At 45.7% G+C, this 23,933-nt stretch overlaps 1 protein-coding gene across 1 annotated transcript in view; it reads left to right on the top strand.

Moving 5' to 3' along the window:
• Window positions 1-23,933, top strand: part of TTYH2 (tweety family member 2) — a 423,103-nt gene that overhangs the window by 294,768 nt on the left and 104,402 nt on the right. Inside the window, exon 6 of the mRNA XM_078654259.1 lies at window positions 5,700-5,772. Within this exon, the coding sequence (XP_078510385.1) occupies window positions 5,700-5,772 (73 nt within the window). The remainder of the gene's footprint in view (window positions 1-5,699; window positions 5,773-23,933) is intronic.

The raw sequence follows: 23,933 nt of genomic DNA, 5'->3' as shown, positions 1-23,933 counted from the left end.
ACGGTTTTCAATCAGACTTATTACTAACAATGTAAGTAGAGTGGGACTTGTGTCTGCCCCTTTCAACTATCGAATTTCTACGACCAGCCTCGTTCACGCTTTGTCTTGAGACTTTGTCAATCTCATCTAAGCTCAGTTGAGTATTCATGTCTCTGCTGCTGCTATTGATGTGAGAGTGTATCCTTCTGCAGCCACTCGAGTGCATGCGTTCAACTGCAAGAGGGGCTTCCCTACTACTGTAGCCCTCTATGCTCTCTCGTGCTGGCTCCCTCCAGTATGTCTCACTGATGTGCATTAATTAGTGCATTAAACCCAGACCTAAGCTTGTTGACCTTCAACGAGACCCAGAGTGAGGTTTTTGATTGATATATCACGTACATAGCTCTGAAGGGCAAAATAGCATTTTACAGGAAACCTTTTTTTATTGCAACAGGAGCCTCTCTAATATGAGGTGTACTCACAACAGGCTTGTGAATTCCAGTGCTGGTCATAGTACAGGAACCAGGACGTGATGGGAATGCCATCAGGGGGCCAGGTAGTTGGAAATGTACCAGTTATCGCAATGCACAATTAGGTGTTGCACATTATTAGCGTTACATGTTTTTTTTCTTTGATTTAAGACACAGGAAAGTGAAAAAGGTCTCAAAATCCGACTGTAAAACATAGGCCTGAAGATTCATGTTCCATTCGAAATGGAAGCTACTGCTCCGTGACGGAGCGAGACTCGGGGACCTTTAAGGATGCTTCAAGCAGCACTTGAGGAATCTTTCCATGATGGGGCTGTCTGTCTGTCTTAAAGGAAACACTTAGCTCGTTCCCCGCAGTTAAATGGATTGGTAGTCAAATATGTATTTTTCTCTCCTCTGGTTTGATTTATCACTTTGCTTTAAGTGCTGCAGTGGCCTGCACCTTTCGCCTTTATGCTTAAATATGTTACAATATTTTGACGTAAGATAATCATCTGCCCCTCTTTCCATTTGTTTAGTGTTGTCTTCTTTTCTATCGACAGGCATCAGTCATGCCTCGTCCAGACAACTTGTGGAAAAAAACCTGAAATTAAAGTCGAATCGCCTAGAAACGATTCAGTTCACATCATACACTATGTGAAATTCATAGCCTTTTTCTTGTATTCAGCACTTTATGTAAAATGTTGGGACGTCATATTAACATATAATTATTTAATAAGTGGAAGACTTTCCATATTATGGAAATCAAGACTTATTTGCATAAAATGTTGTGGGAAGTATTACTTGTATGACAAAAAAACAAGCCTATAACTAAGCGAGTGTTCAAACTAAATCCATTTTCCTTCCATCTTTCAAGTCTGAAACCAAACCAGAAAGCAAAGTAGCCACTCGGATCTTAAAACACATCAGTCAAGGCTTGAGAGAGTGAAGGACACTTAGATATAAAAAACGGGGAAATGTGTATCCACTATTGCACCATTTAATGAATAGTAATGCTGACGCTGTTGGGCCGAAAGTGATATTTTAACCACTCTGCAATCTATGGCATATTCCAACTCTCCTATTTCTGCGGGTACTTTTACATTTCTTGTTTAAAACGTCAACCGCTTCACTGAAGCACTGGTTATATTTAAACCTTGATGCACAGGGTGGTGTAATGCCCAGGCCTGTAAGCGGGCCGGACTCAGACCTGGTATCAATTAAAAATGGACACTACATTAAGTCCTTCACTTCAATGACAAAAGCACGGATTGATTTTTGAACAGCGACGGCTCGTTCGTTAGAGTGGAGGAGTGTCACCCCACTGCTGCAGTAAATTCAAGCATGAAAAATAAAATGCTAATAAAACCGCTGTATTATCATTTAATTTGGAGTATTGCATTGCAGGCTGACAGCCATGAGCATCTCGGCCAGTCAGGGAGAGGCGGGGCCATCCTGACGGACAGCGGCTGCTGCAGAAGTGCGCGTGCTGGTTTGGCCGGCTGTCTATAACTTCCAAACAGACATGCGCAGTTAGATCTCTCCATCCTAAACTGTGTTGCACAGCCAGTTTGAGAACAGGTACAGGATCCCAGTCCCTTTGTAAGTGCAAAACCGGCCCACTCATACCAATGTCTGTGCTTCTGTCATGCTGGGTAATAGCATTACCAGCATAAGAGCAGCATCTGGATTGCTCTTGGGGAGTCTGGGAGCCTGTGCAGTCCACCCCCATGTACGGCCTGGAGTTGGGACTCCGGACAGGAGAAGAAGAGCACCGAAGTGGCAGCAGTAGGTAAGTAATCTTTTGTTTTTATTCCGTCTGTCTAAATTTTTTTTGCTGTCATTCTATAGTCTATAGTACCAACAACTGCTCTTAAGAAACTGCTTCAGAAATCCACTTTGTAACCGAAGCTCGAAGGAAGGGTCTCGTGTAACTTTAATGAGCTGCTCATCGGTGCGCACACTCCGAACCTGTAGCTCCTGAAGGAAGTAGCTGTGCACTTGTCTGGGACGGAAAGCCTTAGGACCCTTCACTCCTAAATAAGCACCCCAACTCCTGCTATAGGAACATCCAGTCAGTAGCGGCTCCTCTCCTAAGGCAGGGGAGCGTCGCCCCACTGCTTTCTGCAGTGTAAAAAAAGGAAAAATAAAATTATAATATCCCAAGGTTATTATCATTTTAGTTTTCCCAGCTGTGGGGCAGAGATGCTCTCAGAGCAGAGGGAGGAGTGGTGTGCACTCCCTATGTGAGCATGACTGCTTGGCTGGTCCTCTCGGGCCGCCCCAAACACTCATGCGCACATACCTTGTTCTCCATGCAGGATGCATTACAGACAGCATGGAGAACAAGCCCAACCCTCCAGCCACTGGCTGAGTGCCGTGTTACAGCGCTCAGACCAATCACAATGCTGCATTGGGGGGGGGGGGGTGCGTATGAGCCATTACTGAGGGTACTTTGCACCGAGGCCTTCCCACTGGAGGTCGTACACTGGGTGCTAATCCACAGCCCGTACCTGAGACACTTCGATCACCTTCCTGAGGTGGATTCCATGTGGCCCCGCTCCGGAGAGGGAACCTGATGTGGGAGCCAAAGTCCACCAAAAATCTTTACACCTTGTTCAGTGACTCCTCCACAGGCCCCATGTGGAAGCATAAAGTGATCTCAAGGTTGCAGCAGAAGTACGACCCCTCAGGTGGAGCAATGTTGTCTTCACCCTCTACCTGCCTGGGGGTCGTACCCTGAAACTGGGAAAGAGCACCCTCCTGGATTGCGTGGAGGCCTGCGAGACGGGAGAGGGTCAGTGGGGAGATAGCAGCCGCGCCCTGAGACATCACAGAAACAAATACATACCCAAAAAGCAGGCGGAATATATCATTTACAAACAGAGGAAAATCCTCATTTGTAGTGTAGTGATTCCCATTTTTCATTCACTTTTACATCATTATTCATGCTCAGCATCACCGCTTCTTCGCACTCCTTCTCACACCGTGTCCTGCCACCGAAGGCAGCGCTCTCTCCGACCAACTAACAAGAACCAGCAGCAAACGTCTGATTAGTACCAGTTGTGAAGTTCACCCTGACCCTGCAGACTGGGTTTGGGTTTTCATGTTGTAACTAGTGCTCATGTAAAGCGCTGTGATACCTTCAGGTTGAGTTTGTGCTATATAAAACTGCAAACAAAATATATTGCTTTCATATTCAAAGATTAAGCAGCATTCTTACTGGATCAAATGGGCATGTTATACCCACCCAATAAAGCTATCATCATAACTGGCTGTTGTGAAGTACATTCTGCTTCTTACATTTTGCTAAAGTTTAAAGTGAAACTCTCAGAAAATCTACTTCTTCAGCTTGACATTTCTAAGGGTTAAACTGCATCATATCTGGTAAGAGCTGATGTAATACATTGAGAAACGGTACATAGTTGGCACACAGGAATGTTATCCAGGTATTTCAATCTTTTTATCTGAGGCTGGCAGAAGAGCCAAACGTTATGTGAATTTCTAGTTCAGCTGATGCACCCTGAGCATGTTAATGGTCCATGATGAGTAGCCCTTGGGATCAGGTAGGCCAGGTCTGGGTCACTACATAAGTCATGCCCAACTTTTACGCACAACACCTTTCAAATGTCACCAGCTGCCACTGTTTTTGAATAATGAACATTGCAAACAATAAGGTAATCCACATCAGCGATTTAGTTCAGGCATAAATTTCACATGTTTTACTTACTCTTGCATTCCCTAAATTTCCAGGATGTTATGTTTCTGTATTTTATTTTTGTGTAGCACATTACTCTTTTATAGTGCATGATTAAAATTCAGTCACGTCGAGGTTTTTATAATAGGCCACAATTGAGATCCTGGGTTGAGGATGAAGGCAGGGTGATTTTCTCGCTTGGCTTGTCATTCAGTCAAAAAGGTTTTCTGAATGCATGGCCATTCAGTCCTTGTCCTCTCTGCAGAATGCACAGCACAATTGCCACGGGGAACCAAGTTCGAGTCTCAGCGTTGGTTCAACATCCTTCCTGTGTCTAAAAGGAAAATAAATGAATGTGACCTTGGGTGTCATAACTGGGACTACTGTAATGTTAATTTTTTTGTGAATGAGAAGCAACAAAAATTTGTTGAAATTAAAACTGTACAATCAAATTGACGAAGTGAGTCTTGTGTAGGTATTCTTCTTTTATTTTCAGTCGTGTTATGGTATGCACAGAAGAATCAGCCAACGCGTTTCGCCCAAAGAATGGGCTTCTTCAGGGCTGTAAAAGCCGAAAGGTAGTTGAAGATGCCCGTAATTCGTCAAGGATTGTTGGAGAGTGTTCTATGAGCTCCAGGCTTGCAGGCAGAAGGATCTCATCCGGACACGGCTCCTTACTCAGACCCGGCATTCTTTTTCATAAGGTCCTTTCTTTCATCATGGAACACTCTCCAACACGGGAGTTTGCGCAATACAATACAGACTGTTTACTGACTACGTTCCGAATGGCTAATCCTTGACGAATCACGCGCATCTTCAACTACCTTTCGGCTTTTACAGCCCTGAAGAAGCCCATCCTTTGGGCGAAACGCGTTGGCTGATTCATCTGTGCATACCATAACACGACTGAAAATAAAAGAAGAATACCTACACAAGACTCATTTCGTCAATTTGATTGTACAATTTTAATTTGAACACATTTTTGTTGCCTCTCATTCACAAAAAAATTAGCTATAATTTCCATGATCTACTAGCAGCAGGTCATTTGAGGTGGGCAATATACGATAACAATCGCGTGACTAGTCTTGGTGGTGCTGTCCGCTAGAACCCAGCTGCTTGATTCTATAAACAATATTGCTACTGTAAGGTTCTTCAGTACCACTGAGTCGAGTTTGTGCTGTGTTAGATTTTTTTTAGATGGCCACTTTGTAAGTTAGAGGCAGACTGCTTTGTAGCACTAAGCAGCGTGGGGTGTGTGGATGAGGGGCAGAGAACGCAATGTCCACTGTAACATCGGTTTGACGTTTCAGCATGTGATACCAAAACAAGACACTTCAATGGAAATAAAAGGTTGCATGGTGTTGACCATCAGTTAAGTCTACTGGGCTATTGAGACTGGTCTTGTGTGAGAGTGGTATCGGTGGATGCACTTCAGTTAATCAGACATACCTCACACACTCAATTTCTGGGAGAAGGTGGGCTCATTTCTGTCCATGGTTGAGAGATGGTGTTCATGATGCCGGCCTGCCCTGTTAACGCCCACTTTCTTTTCCCAGAATGCTGTGCTTTGGTCTGTTCGCCCTGATTCTGAGCTGGGCATCGCTGGCCGCAGATACCTCAGTAGCTGTGGTAAGTGCACATTCCGTGTGTTTGACTTTGGTTTTTGTTTGGGGTTGGGTCTGTCCCTATCTTTCAAAGTGATAGACATTGCCAGAGTCTGAAGGATGCGAAGGCTGTTCTCTGTGAAAGGCAAGTATAGCAGGATGATTCTTTCTTTCGTGTGTGCATGTTTGGCAGCTGTAAATTGCGCATGTAAAGTAGCTAGAGTGTCCAAGAGGGTTGCTGTGCCCGGACAGAGGCTAGACCAGGGTTTCAGGACTGAGATAATTTCTCAACAATGACCGTAAAAACCGTTAAGGTAATCCAGATCAGGGATGCAGTCCCTGCTTTCTTTTCTCATGTTTTACTTAATCTAGAATCCCCATGCTTTTCTAGATGCCGTATTTCTCTAGTATTATCTGCATGCATCCTATGACTGCCGTGTAGTGCATTCTATGAAAGGGGTCGTCTCCAGGTTTTTGGAAAGTGGTGTGCAGGGAAAACAGGAGAGAATGATACACACTAAAGATAATGCTTTTTCCACAGACCTTATTAATGTTTAATTCACAACATACTCCCATTTTCTGTTCTACTTATTCTGGGTACGGCTGCCGATGGATACTGTTTACTTGTTTATTTGATACTGCTTAACAATCATTGGCAAAGCAAGTCGTCCTGGCTCGTTTTAGGCCATTGTTTTATTTCTCAATGCAAGAAGACAAAACTCAGTGGTATTGAAAGATTGTTCCGATGACACTTTGTGAAGCACAGGATTTTAGTTTTCATGTTTTAAGTCCTTAATTAAATAGGCCACACCTCTTGGAAAGGAAACCTAATCACTCTTCGCTTTGGCTAAGCTCATTTTAGAGGCCCCCACCATTTTCATCCCCCTTAGAACACAGCCACACCATTTTGCAGATTAGACCTACAACTCCACAGATGCTTCCCTATCGTGTCAGGTTAACCACTGACCCTTAAATATGCGATTTCTCCATGTAGTCAGCAGTAAAGCCCCCGGGGTGTTCAAAGGAGGACGCTAAGTGGCTCTGTGATTTGATTTACGGGCTGTCTGCATCTTAATTGGACATTCCTCGCTGGAGGGCTGGGGAGAGGGTGCAGCCTGCTTCAATTTAAGATTTCCCCTGCGGTAATAATGTCCTTATCCCAATTATCCTTCCCTCTTGAGTTCTGTTTCCCACCCCTTCCCCACTTCCTTTGCTCAGCCTTAGAGCCAGAGGGAGATGCCCTGGAATCTGGACCGTGTACTCAGCAGTGCTGAAAGAGCCCTTGTCTCATCGAGGAGCTATCTTTTGAGTGGCAGTGAAATCAGACCGTGTCCCCTGTGAGGTGTGGTGCCTAAGACAAGTGTGTGGGAGACCAGGGGGCAGCGGGTGCCCATCACTACCCTTTGGTCTGTCTGCAGCTCTTACATTTTAGATTTGCATGTGATCTACCGTCAATGTCGTGTTCACACACTGGAATCTGCCCTCCTACAGTGATGTAACAATTGAACTGAGACCTGCTCTTACTCCTGCACTAACACACTGGGTGCTGCAGTGACATCTGAGTGCGAGTGGGCGTTAAAGCAGTGTTGCTCGCTTGAGCTAAGAGATGCTCTTGATTCAGTGGCATCTTCTCTTACTGAAAAGACATCACTCTGGGACCATCTACTCTTAAAGCAGTGACATCACTGGGAGAATCTGCTTCTGCTGCAGTTCACTCACACTGGACCTTGAAGCTTCAGTTACTCGTACTACCAACACTATTGTGGTTGGGTCTCTGTCAGGTACAAGGCCCTCTAAGCAATTACCTCTGTGTTTGAAGACTAGTGGAATCGGTCATACTTCTTGACTCTAAACACACAGTACACCCTTTCTCTAGTCATTGTGACTAGAAAATGTCCATCCGCAGGCCTTACCCAGACCCCAATGTCACAGTGGTTAATATAAATGTGTCCATTCTCCTTACAGGTTCGCATCTGATTCAGAGTTTCTAAGCACGGGTTAAGCGGCATTACTATCATTCATGTGTTTACCTGAGCATCTGTCCAAATCTTGGCATTCCACGCCCTCTCTCCATCTCCACTTTGATGTTGAATGTTCCAAATGCAAGCAGTTATAATAAATAGGTCAGTTTAAACAAAATCTCGTTTAGATTTCTTCTCTGTATCACCTAGCGCTTTGTCCTGAAGGAAAATGTTACTGTGGCACTTGACATATTTTGGAATGCCTCTATTCCTCTGCACTACTAATTATATTGTGCAGAGCCCAATGTCGGGCTCCTTCATAATTCACTGAGAGGGTGCCTTAATGGGCCTAGACCAGTGGTTCTTAACCTGTGGTCCGAGGACCCCTGGGGGTTCGCAAGATGACATAAAACATTTATTAAAATTAATCAATTAAAATGAATAAAGCATATACAAATGGAACAAACGCTCATGAATAAAAAGAAAGTCATTTGTTCACAAAATTCTATTTTGCGGAGTGTGAATAGAGGCAATAACAGAAGCCACATCATTTAACAGCAGGACGGTAAAATAAAATCCTTCCCAGGATTCCACGCTCTATTGTTCCGCCCCAGGCAGTGTCTTGTTCGCCCCATCATCGGGGTTGTGCACCATCCTCCGCTCTGTGTTCCTCCTTTGTCCTATTTTGTGTCTTCTGCCCAGTGATCATTTTTCTGACGTGCACTGTTATCTGTTTATTCCTGCATCACCTGATTGTCTCAGTTTTAGGTCACAGCATACCAGACAGCACAGCTGTCTGGTTTGCTAAAGACATCTTCGTGACATTCATAAAGTTGACCTAGGAATGCATTGTGCCCGTTGCTTACCATTGTCTTTGTGGTTTGTAACTCAAATGTTCTGGCTAACTATTTGCTGGCTTTATTTGCTTTAGGCTGTCCAGCTCGAGCTCGTCCTCCCCTTTGCCCAAACCTTGTTTACTGTGTTCTTCCACTAGCACACTTTCTGTAAACGGACCTTTAACACTTGCTTTTATCTTGTCTCATTTGCTGTGCATTCAAAGACAGAGGTCAAATGTCAGGCTGTCTCTTCCAGGGAGCTCAGTGTTTACTTTTCTTTCTCTTGACTTCAAAGTGAGAGAATTTATGTGACAATTATGCTGGCTACTCCAGGTCTGCTTGAGGAAGGCTGTATGATGCTCTATTTTCTTTATAGCACACAACAAAATGTAAATGAACTGTGCTGACTGTCAAATTAATACATTGGGTGATGACATTTCTACACATTATCGTTTGTGCACTGTATACTTTTGTCAGTAAAACTGTGAGTGCACATATAATGGTAATCTCAATTGAAAATGTGTTGTATGCTACCATACCATACATACGCCACATTACCCAACTCCACTCTACTCTGCACCTCTACACACAATTGAACTCTACTCTGTACCACGCCACACTGTCACTGCACTCTTCTCTGCACCACTCCACTTAGTGCCGCTCTACTTTACACCACTCCATACCAATCCACTCGGCTCCACACTACACTAGTCTACTATGCACCACTGTACTCTTTGCCACTGCACTGTACACCAATTCGCGTCACTCTACTCTGCTACCCTACTCTGCAACACAGCACTCTATGCAAATTCACTGTACACCAATGCACTCGACTCTGTTCCACTTCACTGTACTCCTGTGCACTCTATGCCAATCCCCTCTATGCCACTCTATTCTACTATGCACCACTGCACTCTTCTCCACTGCACTCTATACCACTCCGCACTACCCTACTCTGTGCTACCCAACTCTGCACTCTATGCAAATGTACGGTGTACCAATGCACTCTACTCTGTACCAATTCACTGTACGCCAGTGCACTTTATGCCAATCCCCTCTACACCACCCTATGCTACTTTGCACTGTACTCTCCTCTGAAACTATCTACTCTACGCCACTGCACTCTGCGCCACTGCACTTAGCAACACTTCACTCTACTCTGCACCACTCTACGCCACTGCACTGTATGCCAATGCACTCTACACCACTTTACTCAAAACCAATGCACTCTAGGCCAATTAACTCTGCACCACTGTACTCTACAGTACTGCTGTCTGCACCACTCTACTTTGCACCACTCTACGCCACTGCACATTACCCCACCTCACTTTGACACTGTACTCTGTATGACTGCCCTCTACAACTCTGCATTCAACCCCACTCTACTGCAGTCTATTCCACTGCACTCTACACCACTGCACCAATCTACTTTATGCCAATGCACTCTATGCCACTCTACTCTGCATCATGCCACTGCACTCTACCGTGCACCACTCTACTGTACAATGCACCGTTCCACTCTGCCACTTCACTCTACTCTGCAGCACTGCTCTCTCCTCCACTGAACTGTTCACCACTCTACTCTGCATGGCTTAATTCTACGTCCCTGTACTCTCTACCAAGTCACTCTAAGCCACTGTGATCTACACTGCACTTTACGCAAACTTTGCTCTACTCTGGAACAATCTACTCTATGCCACTGCAATCTACACCACTCTGCGCCACTCCATGCCACTCTATTCTGCACTGCGGTACTCTATGCCACTGCACTCTACACCAATATTCTCTACACCACTGCAGTCTATGCCAATCTACTCTGCACCTCTGTACTGTACGCCACTATACTCCATGCCACTGCACTCTATGCCTTTCTACACCATTGCACTCTGTCACTTTACTCTACATCTCTTTCTTCGGCACTGCACTCTACATCAATGCACTCTACACCTCTCTACTATACACCACTGCACTCTCTGCCACTGAACTGTATGCCACTCTACTCTGGGACACTTTACTCTGCCACTGCCCTGCACACCGCACCACTCTATGTACTGCACTTTAGGCCAATGCACTCTACTCCACCCTAATCTACTGTGCACCACTGCACTCTGACACTGCACTCTTCTCCACTCCGCACTGCGCCACTCCACACTGCAACTCTGCTTTCTACACCACTACTCTATACCACTCCACTCTACCCTGCACCACTCCACTCTACTCTGCACCATTCCACTCTACTTCACTCTACTGTGAAACAATCTACTTTATGCCACTGCAGTATATGCCACTCTACTCCACTTTACATCACCCCACTGTATGCCACTGCAATCAATGCTGCGCCACTCTGACACTTTACGCTACATCGCTCTACCCTGCACACTATACTCTACCCTGCGCCACTCCACTCTACACTGAAACAATTTACTCCATACCACTGACCTCTATGCCACTCTATTCCACTATTCACCACTGACCTCTATGCCACTCTATTCTAGGGGTGGGCGGAATCTGCGTAATCTTGTTACGCAAATCTCTGCGAAACGGTAAAAAATCTCAGCGAACACGCAGAAATTCCACGAACACATGGAATTGCTTGTTTGCGATGCTTTTTTACTGTCCGCGATCGCTCTTTGGGTGCTCGGGGAGAAATATCTCATGAACATGCATTTTGAGAACGTGAACATGCAAAAAATTTCGCGAAGCCGCGGAACGCAGAATTTTGGCCAATTTCGCGTTCTCCGCAAAACGCAAAATTACCCAAGTTCCGCAAATTCCGCAAGCGGAACGGAATTTGCCACACAGGCCTACTCTATTCCACTATTCACCACTGCACTCTATGCTGCACCACTGTAGTCATTTGCAATACCACTGTACTCTAAACCACTGCACTCTAAACCACTGCACTCTAAACCACTGTACTCTAAGCAAATGCACTCAACACCACTTTACTCAGAACAAATGCACCCTAAGCCAGCTGCTTTGCACCACTGCAGTTTGAGCCACTATTCTTTAGAATTGTACTCTATGCCATTGCACTGTACCTCTACACCATTACACTCTTACATCACTGTACTGTACACCACTCTATTCTACTCAGCACCACTGTACTCTTTGCCACTCTACTATGCACCACTCTTCTCTGCACTACTCTATGACCCTGCACTCTGCCACTTTACTCTGCATGGCTTCACTCTGCCATTGTACTCTATGCCATTGCTCTCTACTGTGCACCACTCTACTGCACTCTACATCACTCCACTTCACACCGCTGTACTCTATGCTACACTACTTCACTCTGTGCCATTCTACTCCACAGCACTGTACTCTGCCCCGCTCTCCTCAATGCCACTGCACTCTAAGCTAGTAAAACACTTTAATCAAAACCAATGCACTCTACGCCCATTTACTGTACCCCACTGTACTTTATGTAACTTAAAAAAAAAACTTTATTGATTTTCACAATAAGAATTGAAATATAATACAGTACAGTTTAGCATTGACTATGATTGGTGTTGATACCAGGTCCATTTATATGCGTGAGCCATCAAAATAACCATTAAGTATGACAATCCTGGAGAAATAGGGGGAAAGGGAAGTTTATATACATCACCATCATGTTGAGGTTTACCTAGAGGATGTCTACGGTCTCCCACTCAGCCTATTGCATGGGGGGGTATGTTGCTGTGGGGGCGGTGCATCTCCCATGTCCTGTACGGTCAACAAGTATGAGTGAAGTGACTGCCATATGTCAAGAGGCCGAGAAGTAGGTGGTTGCATCAGTGCGTACGTGTCGCTGGTTGTGTTGCAATATGTCATGCTCCGTAACCATGTTTTCAATGTGGGTGAGAGTTTCAGGCCCCAATGTAAAGCTACTTCCCTTTTTGCGAGGAGAAGCGCAATTGCAACAAAGCATATTTTGGCTTTAGGGAGTTCGTGTGTGTGTTACATGAGCGTCAACAGCAGAGATGGTGCAAGTTTCATTTCAATCATACGTGAGAGCTCCGTAAAGACCCCCAGCCCCTGAAATACCTAGCAATCTTATTGAATGTTCAAAATCTGCCTCTAAGAATGACATCTGGAGCAAGTGTGCAGGCGGGACGGATCCATGCGCTGCAGTTTGCGGTGTCACGTACGCTCGCCAGAGAAACTTAAAATGCAGCAACTTGTGCCTGTGATTAGGAAAGACTGGACGTATTTGTATACAGCAACAGCTCCCCTGGGCATCTGAGATGGGGTGGTCCAAGTCCCATTCCCAGGCAGCATGTACTCCAGCGTCCCGACTGGGGAGTAGCGACACAGAGGTCCAGTATAGCCGGGACATGAGATGGTCCCCACTTGTGTCTTTAATAATTCCTGTCAGAAGAAGGAATTCAGGGGAGTCAAGCGGGTAACTTGAAATGCTGGTCCTAAGAGGCCCCTGCAACTTTTGCAATATAAAGAGGTACATCACATGTGACTTCCCCGAAATGGGGGTCTTCTGTACGCAAAAAGACGTGACCATTGGGGAACAGGTCTCGGAATGTTACCTGGTGGAATTTTGCCAGTGTGCGTTTCACTAGTGTCTCCTGGAGGATGGGGACCTAGCCGTTCCCGACCAGTGGTAATGAGGAGGAGTACAAAAGATGGGACCCAGTCACACCGGGCAATCGCTACCTTGCCCAGATCGTTGTGGAGAGTGTCTGAATAACCTGTGGGTCACGTAGCACCCCCACTGGCAAAAGTGTGTTAAGGGGTGCTGGAAGTGCGAGGTCTGCTTCTGGTCGAAGGTATGGTATCCTGCCGTCTACTTTTTAAATTTAGTGGGCCATCCTTTAGTGGTATTACTACTCCAATGTTTGGGTATAAGAGTGAACGTGAAGTGCTTATTGGATGGATGTGAGGGTTAGACAAACAAAACCCCTAGGGGAGTGTGTTTTTTTCACTTTAAGTGTTATAACCGCATCCCGCAGGGTGGGGGGAGCTCTCCCGATTCTACCACCTCCTGATATACGTTGACGAGGTGCGGAGCCAGAAGTGACTTAAACTTCTTATAAAAACAGCTGGGAAACACATCGAGCCCCGGTGCTTTAGAATCATCCATGGCATTTATAGCCTCAGTTACACCGTCTTCCGTAAATGGTTCCGCTAAGAATTCACGATGTGCCTTGTCAAGCCAGACCAAGGCAACTTGGTCCAGGTATTCTGTATAAACCATCGCTTCAGCAGTGGCTCTGGAAGTGTAAAAGTCTGTGTAATAAGTGAGCACCTCCTCGAGTATGCCTAAGTTGCCTTTTATTCGGGATCCGTCCTGTCCTTGTAATTTGGCTATGTATGACTGCTTACAAGTTTGCTGCAATAACATGGCTAAGGTCCTGCCCAGCCTCTCCTCCTCCCATATCAACTGGCCACTGCATATTTCCCTAAATAGTGCGCCTCATGCTCTGCTGCCTCACGGAACTCGGCCATTAAGGATGCATGCTTTGTAAGTGGGCGGAGTGGGATAAGGCAGCATTGCTGCCATCAAGTTCTGCCAGCTGCGTTTCTAGGTGCCACAATGTGCGACATAGGTCCCGGACCATGCCAACACTCTTTGAGATGCATACTCCACTCATGTAAGCTTAAAGGCCTCCCATAGGGTGGCCTTAGTCGCCACAGTGCCAGTGTTAAGCGCAAAATACTCCACAACCACGCCCGAAGTTCCGACTAAAATACTGTGTCCCATAGTGCCCTATCAGGGAATCCTCATGGTCTTTCCACTCCTCCGGCACAAGGGATCCGGAGCTGAATAACAACGGGGAGTGGTCTGACAATGTGCGCGGGAAATGTCGAACTGCACTAACCCACAGCGTTACCCCCGCAGTTAAGAGCCAGTAATCCAGCAGAGTCCAGGTGTTGTGTGGAGCGGAGTAGTGGGTGTATTTATTCTGGTTGGGGCTATGGTGCCTCCATACATTGACCAGTCCGTAAGCTTCTCTAATGTCAGCTAGTGAATGCCTAGCTCTAGACTTTGTGGATGCTGTTCTATCCCTGTCCGGATCTAGAAGTATGTTGAGATCCTCTCCCAAGTAGATCTGACTCGATTTGTGTGTGGATGGCACTGAAAGAATTTGGGTGGTCCATGTTTGGTGCATAAACATAAACTAGCAGCACTGAATGCTCCAGCAAATACCCCTTGACCAGCAGGAAACGCCCCGTTGCATCTCTATGGACTGCTACCTCTCGAAAGGGGACCCGCTTATGGATCAATATTGCGACCCCTCTAGCATAGAACTGTATCCTGCAAAGTATCTGTGTGCACCCCAACTGGCAGCCAAGGTGGATTGGACCACTGGTCCCAAGTGTGTTTTCTGCAGGAATGCAATGTCCACCTGGTGCCTTTGTGAATAATGAGTTACTTGTTTACATTTTCAAGTGTTATTTAGACCCTGGAAATTCCAGTACATCGTTGTAACATTAGCTTCTGGTTGCACTCTATTAGCCATTGTCTGTATCAAAGTTGTGCGAACTATAAGGACCTGCATAGCTGTTACTGTACTGCAATAAGAACAATCGAAGAAACGGTTTTGAAAAACATGTTTTGATCACCCCGTGTTTCCCCATCCCCCACATCAACCATTGGGGGAAACACCCAACCCTCCACTATGAAGTTTAAACATAAACGGAAAGTGAACATTCTACTTTTTTGTGGTAAACATAAATAGTGCATCTACACTAGGGTGGTGGCAGCACCACGTCAGGTCCCCAGGGCAGCCGGAGCAATGGTACCTATAAAGGTAAAGTACAGTCCACCTCGTATGGCAGTCCCCATCGTAGTGGCACATGAATAGCAATATATGAGTTACGTGGTCAGCAGTTACTCATTCAGGCTAAATGCAACAAACCATTGGTAACGGTGACAGTGTCTGTCTAACTGGCAGAGAAGAGATCTACTCTTGCACCAGAGTCCAGGATATTCGGTGAATGGTGCGGGGAGGGAGATCCACGCTGTCGCCCCGACCTTGGGTAGGCCATGCAGAATTCCTGGGTGTTGTGTGGGGAGTCAAAAACACGTGAGTGGCCATCTACATCTACCTTTAGGCGTGCGGGATACAGCATCCCGTAGCGCAGTCCTAGCTTATGGAGATTTGCCTTAACTCCCACGTATTTCCGTCTGGCCTCCTGCATCATTGCGGCGAAATCCGGGTAAATCAATATGGTGGACCCCTGCCACTCAAGTTGGACTTTTTCTCGAGCCATCCGCAGCACGGTGTCCCAATCTTTAAAATTGAGGAGACCGGCTATTATTGGCCTTTTGAGGGAAACCCGGATTGGGGCTCGGTCCGAGCGTGCAAGGGCTTGTTTGAAAAAAGGTAAAGGTGAAAGAGTCCCATCCAAACAAATCAATCAGCAGCGTTTCAATGAACCCATCCAACTGTCTAGTGTTGGTTGAGTCAGGGAGACCAACCACCCGTATGTTGTTGCGCAGGCCCCGCGCCTCCAAATCCTCGTTCTTGATGGCCATCGTTTTGAGTCGTTTTTCCATGCGCTCAACTTTTTTCGTAGCTTGGGCGGCACCATCCTTCAAATCATAGATCCTGCCCTCTTCGGTCGTCAAGCGTCCCTCCTGTTGATCAAGCCTGATGTCCATGGTGTCTAGGCGCTTGTTGAGGGAGTCGAAACTGGTGTGCAGGGCCTTAAAGCTGGCTCTAAGTTCCACCACCATGGCACCCGACCCGGCCACCGAGGCTGCGGGTGCACCGCGACCCTCCGCCATGACAGATCGTTGGGCCTCTGCTCCATGGCTGGACTTCTCAGTTTGCATTGTTTTGGGTCACCCCAGACCATGCCCTGCCCCGTGGTGCCTATACCAGGCCTCTGGGAAAGGCTGTCTCCTCCAGCTGCGCAGTGCTAGTGCGATCAAGAGTGGCGCCATGGGCCGGTTTCCCCCTGTGCCAAGTCTCGCAATTGTGGGGCTTGCAAATATGTCATCCGTCTTGTGGTGCGTCCCAGTGTCCTTTTACTTTTATGAGGGCGTGGGAGGGAGGCCTAAACAGGAACCAGTGCCCTGCGGATGCACCCGCTCCAGCATGTTGTAGCGCGGCAAAAGGGGGGCCCTGGAAGTAACCGCGGCGCCCGGCCTAATGGCCGGCCCCCAGGCTCACCCATGGACCCTGTTACCACGTGGCCTCTGGGGAGCGCCAGCGGTGTTAACTACGGGTAGACCAAGGAAGCAGGACAGCCCGCTCAGCTGGTGTTCGACATGGCCCCTCTCCACTGCACCGGTTCCTCCCTCCACGCTGTCCCTCAGTTTGTGCTGCCGGTGCCATATCACACAAGCCCTTTGCTTTGCACATGGGAGTAGGCCTCAGTGTGTCCAGGCCCGCAAAGCTGATTCCGTACAGATGGCGGGAGCTCCAGGGGGGTCGATCGTGGCACCGCGTTTACAGACACTGCTTCCTCATCTCTGCCAACATTTCGGCTGCGGCGATGGCCATCGGGTGGCTAAATGCCGGGGATCTCGGCGGAGCTTCAAGCCAACGCGGCCATCAAGGTCGGTGGCTTGGTCACACCCTACTTTACGTTAATTTACTGTAGGCCACTCTACTCCACTCTGCTACACTCCCCTTCACAGTACTGCATTCTGATATTGTACTCCATTAAACTCTGCTCCACTGACACTCTGCTCCACTCAATGCCACTGCTCCACTCTATGCCACTCCACGGCACTCTACTCCACTTCATGACATTGTAGGACACTACTCCACTCGACGATGTGGTACACAATTTTCTCTGTCACTCCATTCCAATTTACTCCACACTATTCTATGACACACTACTCCACTCAATGCCAATCCACTCTAACAATCTACTCCACTCTACGCCGCTCTACTCTACAACACTACACCACTCTATGCAACGCCCTCTATACCACTCCACTCTGACATTTTACCCCACTGTATGCCACTCAACTCCACGTCCTTCCACTCTACAATACTCCCCCACAACACTATATGCTACTCTGTGACATTCCACTTCATGCCACTTATCTCTACTGTACTCCACTCTATGCCACTTCATAACATTCTACTCTGCTCCACTTTACAACACTCCACGCAACTCTCCTTTACCTCACTAACTTTTAGCCATACTGAAGAGCAGCCATGCTGGTGTACAACTGCTAAAACATATTGGCAAAGCCAATAGCTCTCACAAAGGCAAGACCTATTGGGTTTACCAATGCTGGCCTATTAAAGGGTTATTCAGGGGGATTGCTCAGTATTAGTGCGACTGGGATTTACTTCCTTTTTATGTCGGATTTTAGCTCAATTATTGTTTTCTTTTCCTTTAGAATGTTAATTACCGCTGCAGTTCCCTGTTGTCCCCTCACTGTGGTTCGCAGCATTACTAATTGAATTGTGCCATCAAACAATCCTCTTCGGGGCGAGTTCTGTCCTCAGCCTGCAGCTAAACAGAGCAACTCACCAAGTTTGATTTCTCGTGAGATCTGGCTGGCCTCGTTCGCTGCTCCGAAGCTAGACCAACACTCACTTGAGGAGGGTGGGGTGACCGGGAACGTCTCAGCGGGCCATAAAAGCTCTCATTCCTGCAAACCCTTCACAAACGGGATTTCCTCTGAGGAGTAGGAATAGCAGGCGTATTTTTACTTTATTTTATTTACTGCATAAAGTTAATTTGTTTAACTGCTGTACAAGGTGGAAACTAGTTGTTTCTGTTAAATTCAATAGATTGTGTGTCAAATGACTGACAGAATCTGCAGGAGGTTTCCATTTCAATGGTACATGCTGCAGTTTTCCTTGAAGGCTGATTTAAATAATAGTGGGATGTATGGAGAACAGGGCTGCACTTCCTTCATGGGGAGTCCAACGCATATAAAGGAAGCCACAGGAAAGTGTTCTCAGCGAGTGGTTGTAAGGAATGCACTGATAAGTGCAAAGGGACAGCCTTCTTTGTTGCCAAGTACTACATTACATACAGAATAAGGGGAAGTGTGCATAGAGAGACCGCTGCAAACGTTTTTTAAAGAGATTTATTAATGCGGGTGCATGGGCTATACTAAATTCTGCATCGCGTATTCCCCGAACTGAATGGTCTCTTGGCAGAAGCTCAGGTGCAAGGATGTTCAAACAAGGGGGTGTACAAGGGGAATTTTGCAGTTTGGGTGCTCCGTTTCCTATATCAACAAAAACATTTTGAGACCATTTGTGGTATGGCACTGTATGCCCTTTTGTGGTGGCGCATTAAAGCAGTTGCCTACAACACTTTTAAAGAAGCACCATAAACACGAGCATCACTGTCTCCCTAACCAGTGGCACTCGGATTGACCTAGAATGATTAAACGGCGAGTCAGCCCGACTTGCCATCCCTTGAAGCTGCTAACATTTCCTTACGATGGCCACGCAACCGATTGAGCTGGATTGCCAGTGGCGTGCTAAGAACCATAGCAAAGTAAGAGTCAACAGCTGAACTTAAATACACCACCACCATCAATGTATGTACAATTTTGAAAAGGAATTTTGGTCGTTTACACCATCCACAATGAACCCAGACATCTCAGGTATTTATTTACTCAAAGAAGTGTTTTCTTCTAAGTTATTTGAAGTATCTTACGAAAGATATTGATGGATACGGCATGGAAGGACGACAAGATTGGGGGGCAAGGGTGGAAAACAGGTGTGTGTACTACATCGTATGTGTACCCGCACACCCTCTCATTTCCGGAAACGGAAACCGATCCCACTACTGTGTCACTCAATGAAATAGAAAACCAGATCTGGCGACTTTGAACATCTATTCACCAGTGAGTAATCAAGGACACAGAAGGGGCATTGACACAGGAAATAGCCATAGGAAATGGGCTAAGACAGGGTTGCGTCCTGGCCCCCCTCCTCTTTTCAATTTTTCTAGCAGATCTACCAGCAGCACTGGAAGTAGAAAGAAGCGCAAGCCCCAGAATGAGCGGCAGGAAAGTAGCGAGTCTTTTATATGCTGATGATCTAGTGATAATTGATCAAACAGAACTTGGGCTCCAAAGGAAATTAAATGCTTTTAGAGATTACTGTGAGGCAAAACTTTTAGTTGTAAATATGGATAAAACGAAGATTTTATGTTTTGGTAAGAGACAAAAAGTTTAACTGATATTTAGGTCAAACAAAATTAGAAATCGTAAAAGAATATAAATATCTGGGCCTATGGTTTGACAGCTCCCTAAAATGGTGTACCCACCTAGAAGCCCCAAAATCAAAAGCTTTTTCTTCCATATGTGGGCTTCAAAATGTAATAAGGGCTATGGAGACATGTTGCATAAACCAATGTTAAAAGCTTATGAAGCTATGATCCCCCCCAAGTACTGGATCGGGCAGAAGTCCTCCATAAAAGTGGCAAAGGAGGGTGGGATCGGGAGGAAGGTAAGACCCTAACAATGCTATTGTCCCTACCAAGCTCTGCAATGATACAGGCAATTAGAATGGAGACAGAAACAATAGCATGGAATAGCCAGGTCCAAATGGCCTTGGTAAGATTCTGGAAACGTCAAAATCCAGGGGGGAGGGCAGAAAGTCTCACATTGGTGTAGTGAGGAAATCCGGCACAGCAGCCTAAAATGGGCGAAGGAAGCGAAAAGGAAAATTCAGGCTATAACCGGGAGCTTAAATGTGAGTTCAAAACAACCCCCTGGATGTAGATTTTACTAAGAGCTCGCTCAGGTTCCAAGGCATGGAGCATTCAAGGAATCAAGACCTAGATTGCCTGAGTAAGAAAAAATCTGTCCAATGTATGATAAAATCATGAGAAAATGTAGCATGATATCCATATTTAGAAACTATGCCAAATCATGGGCTTTGGTGCAAAATCCTGAAGATACGAATTGGCACTAACCCATGGCTAATGGAGGGAAAAATGAAGGCAGAAATGTTATATCCAGATGGAACAAGCAAATGTGGGCTTTATTACCATGTTGAGCCTTCACATTATTCATGAGTGTACTGCTTGTTTATGTATTTCCGCAAGAGTACACGTACAATAAGAGCACACTAACTGCGCATGTGTGGGGGAGTAGTTCGCCCGAAATTTTTTGCACATGCGCGGTACGTTGAAGCACCTAAGCATGCGCATTGACGTTTTTTACCTAATAGGATGTCCCGGATAGGGTATACGCCCAGCACATCTGACCCATGTGATCTGGTTATAAAGTTACTGGGGAGTGCCACGGCATTCCTGGCCAACGCAATGATGGGGTAGTTGTGGAGGAGGCAGCACACATTTTAAGATGTGAGTAGACCTTTCTAAGGGACTCTGATACCGTGACCATTTAGCGCTCTATATTGGGCGTCCCATGTCTGTTTGTAAACTCCTGTTGATCTGTTATTTTTACAGCCCGGTAAATTGGGTGAGGCCATTGCCTGGTGCCAGCGGATCGTTTTCCTCAGCATAGCGAGGTGCGAGCGTATTAAGAGTTAACATCTCTAGGGCACTGACTCCTGACGAGGCTTTTCGAGTATCATGTTATAGAGTGGTTGAGACCTTTTGCTACAGAATATAGGGGTACAATTGGGTCCCACATCACCCCCGCATTTTAATATTTCTTATGCAAGGATACTGCATCCAATTTTCTGGGCCCACTCATATGCAATTATCTATGCTTTACTGGCCCAGGCATCTTCAAATTCCTGGTGTGAACTTGTGTCTCATGCTCCTGATATCTTTGATAATTTCATGTTTTGGATGTGCACACAGTGGTGGATGATGTGGCATCAAGGTGTTCCTGGTGCTTAAATTTAATTTAAATGTATATCCTATTTTGTTCTTTTCTAGGTACTGACCAGGTGCGGTTACAAACATGCAGCTGTAGTCAGACGTTGGGTATACAGGTTACTGCCCGCCCTGATCGATTATGAGGGTATTTTTAATTCGTCTATCACATGCACTTTACATTTTAGAATTCTGGTCCTGACGAAGCGCCAACGGCCCTTAAGGCGACGCAGGCGCGAAACATGTTGACCTATGTCTTTCTATACCCAGGCATAGCATGCCACTGGGGCTAGATTTTATTCAGCAGTTGAGTCAGCTCAGGGTACATGATTAAAACAATTTCTGCATGGTTACCCATTATGAATTTCACTTTACACTTGCACGCACCTTTTATTACCCTCAATTGACCCACCACCCCGTACACCCGCATGCACCATCCGGCAGTCCTATAAAAGATCTCAGATAAAGAGAGCCTTCGGGGGGCCCGTAGGGAATTGCAGCGCCGGCCCTACGAGGAGCAACTGCCCGATGATGAAGCATGACACCTTTCGAGGTGTGTGAGGGCAACAAAGGACACAAAATGGTTCCCCCGTTTTTCTGTGGGTCCCCTTACCTAGGGATTCTGTTTCTTCTTTCCTTTTTATTTTCCTTTTCTTACATATGGGTGACTTTTGCACCCTCATGCGTTGGTGACTTTTTGCACCCTGCATTAGGAACAGTGTCCCTTTTATGGAAATCAGAAAACCAGATCTGGCGACTTTGAACATCTATTCACCAGTGAGTAATCAAGGACACAGAAGGGGCATTGACACAGGAAATAGCCATAGGAAATGGGCTAAGACAGGGTTGCGTCCTGGCCCCCCTCCTCTTTTCAATTTTTCTAGCAGATCTACCAGCAGCACTGGAAGTAGAAAGAAGCGCAAGCCCCAGAATGACCGGCAGGAAAGTAGCGAGTCTTTTATATGCTGATGATCTAGTGATAATTGATCAAACAGAACTTGGGCTCCAAAGGAAATTAAATGCTTTTAGAGATTACTGTGAGGCAAAACTTTTAGTTGTAAATATGGATAAAACGAAGATTTTATGTTTTGGTAAGTGAGAAAAAAATGTAACTGATATTTAGGTCAAACAAAATTAGAAATCGTAAAAGAATATAAATATCTGGGCCTATGGTTTGACAGCTCCCTAAAATGGTGTACCCACCTAGAAGCCCAAAAATCAAAAGCTTTTTCTTCCATATGTGGATTGCAAAATGTAATAAGGGCTATGGAGACATGTTGCATAAACCAATGTTAAAAGCTTATGAAGCTATGATTCCCCCCCCAAGTACTGGATGGGGCAGAAGTCCTCCATAAAAGTGGCAAAGAAGGGTAGGATCGGGAGGAAGGTAAGACCCTAACAATGCTATTGTCCCTACCAAGCTCTGCAATGATACAGGCAATTAGAATGGAGACAGAAACAATAGCATGGAATAGCCAGGTCCAAATGGCCTTGGTAAGATTCTGGAAACGTCAAAATCCAGGGGGAGGGCAGAAAGTCTCACATTGGTGTAGTGAGGAAATCCGGCACAGCAGCCTAAAATGGGCGAAGGAAGCGAAAAAGAAAATTCAGGCTATAACCGGGAGCTTAAATGTGAGTTCAAAACAACCCCCTGGATGTAGATTTTACTAAGAGCTCGCTCAGGTTCCAAGGCATGGAGCATTCAAGGAATCCAGACCTAGATTACCTGAGTAAGAAAAAATCTGTCCAATGTGTGATAAAATCATGAGAAAATGTAGCATGATATCCATATTTAGAAACTATACCAAATCATGGGCTTAGATGCGAAATCCTGAAGATACTTAGCCCATGGTTAATGGAGGGAAAAATAAAGGCAGAAATGTTATATCCAGATGGAACATGCAAATGTGGGCTTGGGACTAAGTCTGAAACCTTGCACATATTGTTAGATTGCCTTATGGTTTTAGACTTGAGAAAACAGTTTTTACGCCCAGTATTCTCAAAATACGGAATAAGGTCACGAGCCCAAGCTATTGTGTTATTGATAGAAATGACAAGTCTTGATATTGCTATTGCACTAGGAAACTATATGAAAGGCATAAACCGTTTTGCAAGGGAAAAACTTAAGCAAGGGTAGTAATTTTATTTACCCTTAAAATCATCCTACTCCATACATTTAAACATCTAAGCCCAAAGAATAGCTATAGATCCAATGGTTTTAAACTCCTGCTGCTATTGAGGAATGACATGGATAAAGTACCCCTTTTTAAATTAGGGTCTAATGGTACCATTGTTTAATTATGTTTTTAAGCTATTTTAAATTATTTAACTGTTTATAAAAATGAAAACATAGCGGCTGCTAGGGGAGAAGGTGGATACTGATTCATTACATATGTATTAAGCTAAGCTGGTCTTAAGGAATTGTGTGGTTTTATTTGCTTATGAGATTTTGTGTATGGTTTTATGTATTTATGTGATCCTTGGAGTTGAAAGACTGTGGTCTAAATAAACAGAGTTCTCTCTCTCTCTCAGTGATGGATGGGGCCACGAAGGGGGCGGGCCTTGAGACCCTCACAGATACGGAGGGTCTTTGAAGGGGAGGATTTATGCTTGACCTTGCCATTCCTAACTCTCTCCAAAAAGCAAGTTAACGGTTTCTGAGG

This window comes from Lissotriton helveticus, chromosome 7 (assembly GCF_964261635.1).
Source record: "Lissotriton helveticus chromosome 7, aLisHel1.1, whole genome shotgun sequence".
Taxonomy (NCBI): domain Eukaryota; kingdom Metazoa; phylum Chordata; class Amphibia; order Caudata; family Salamandridae; genus Lissotriton; species Lissotriton helveticus.
Note: the sequence above shows the minus strand (reverse complement) of the source record. Positions and strands in the feature narration are given on the sequence as shown.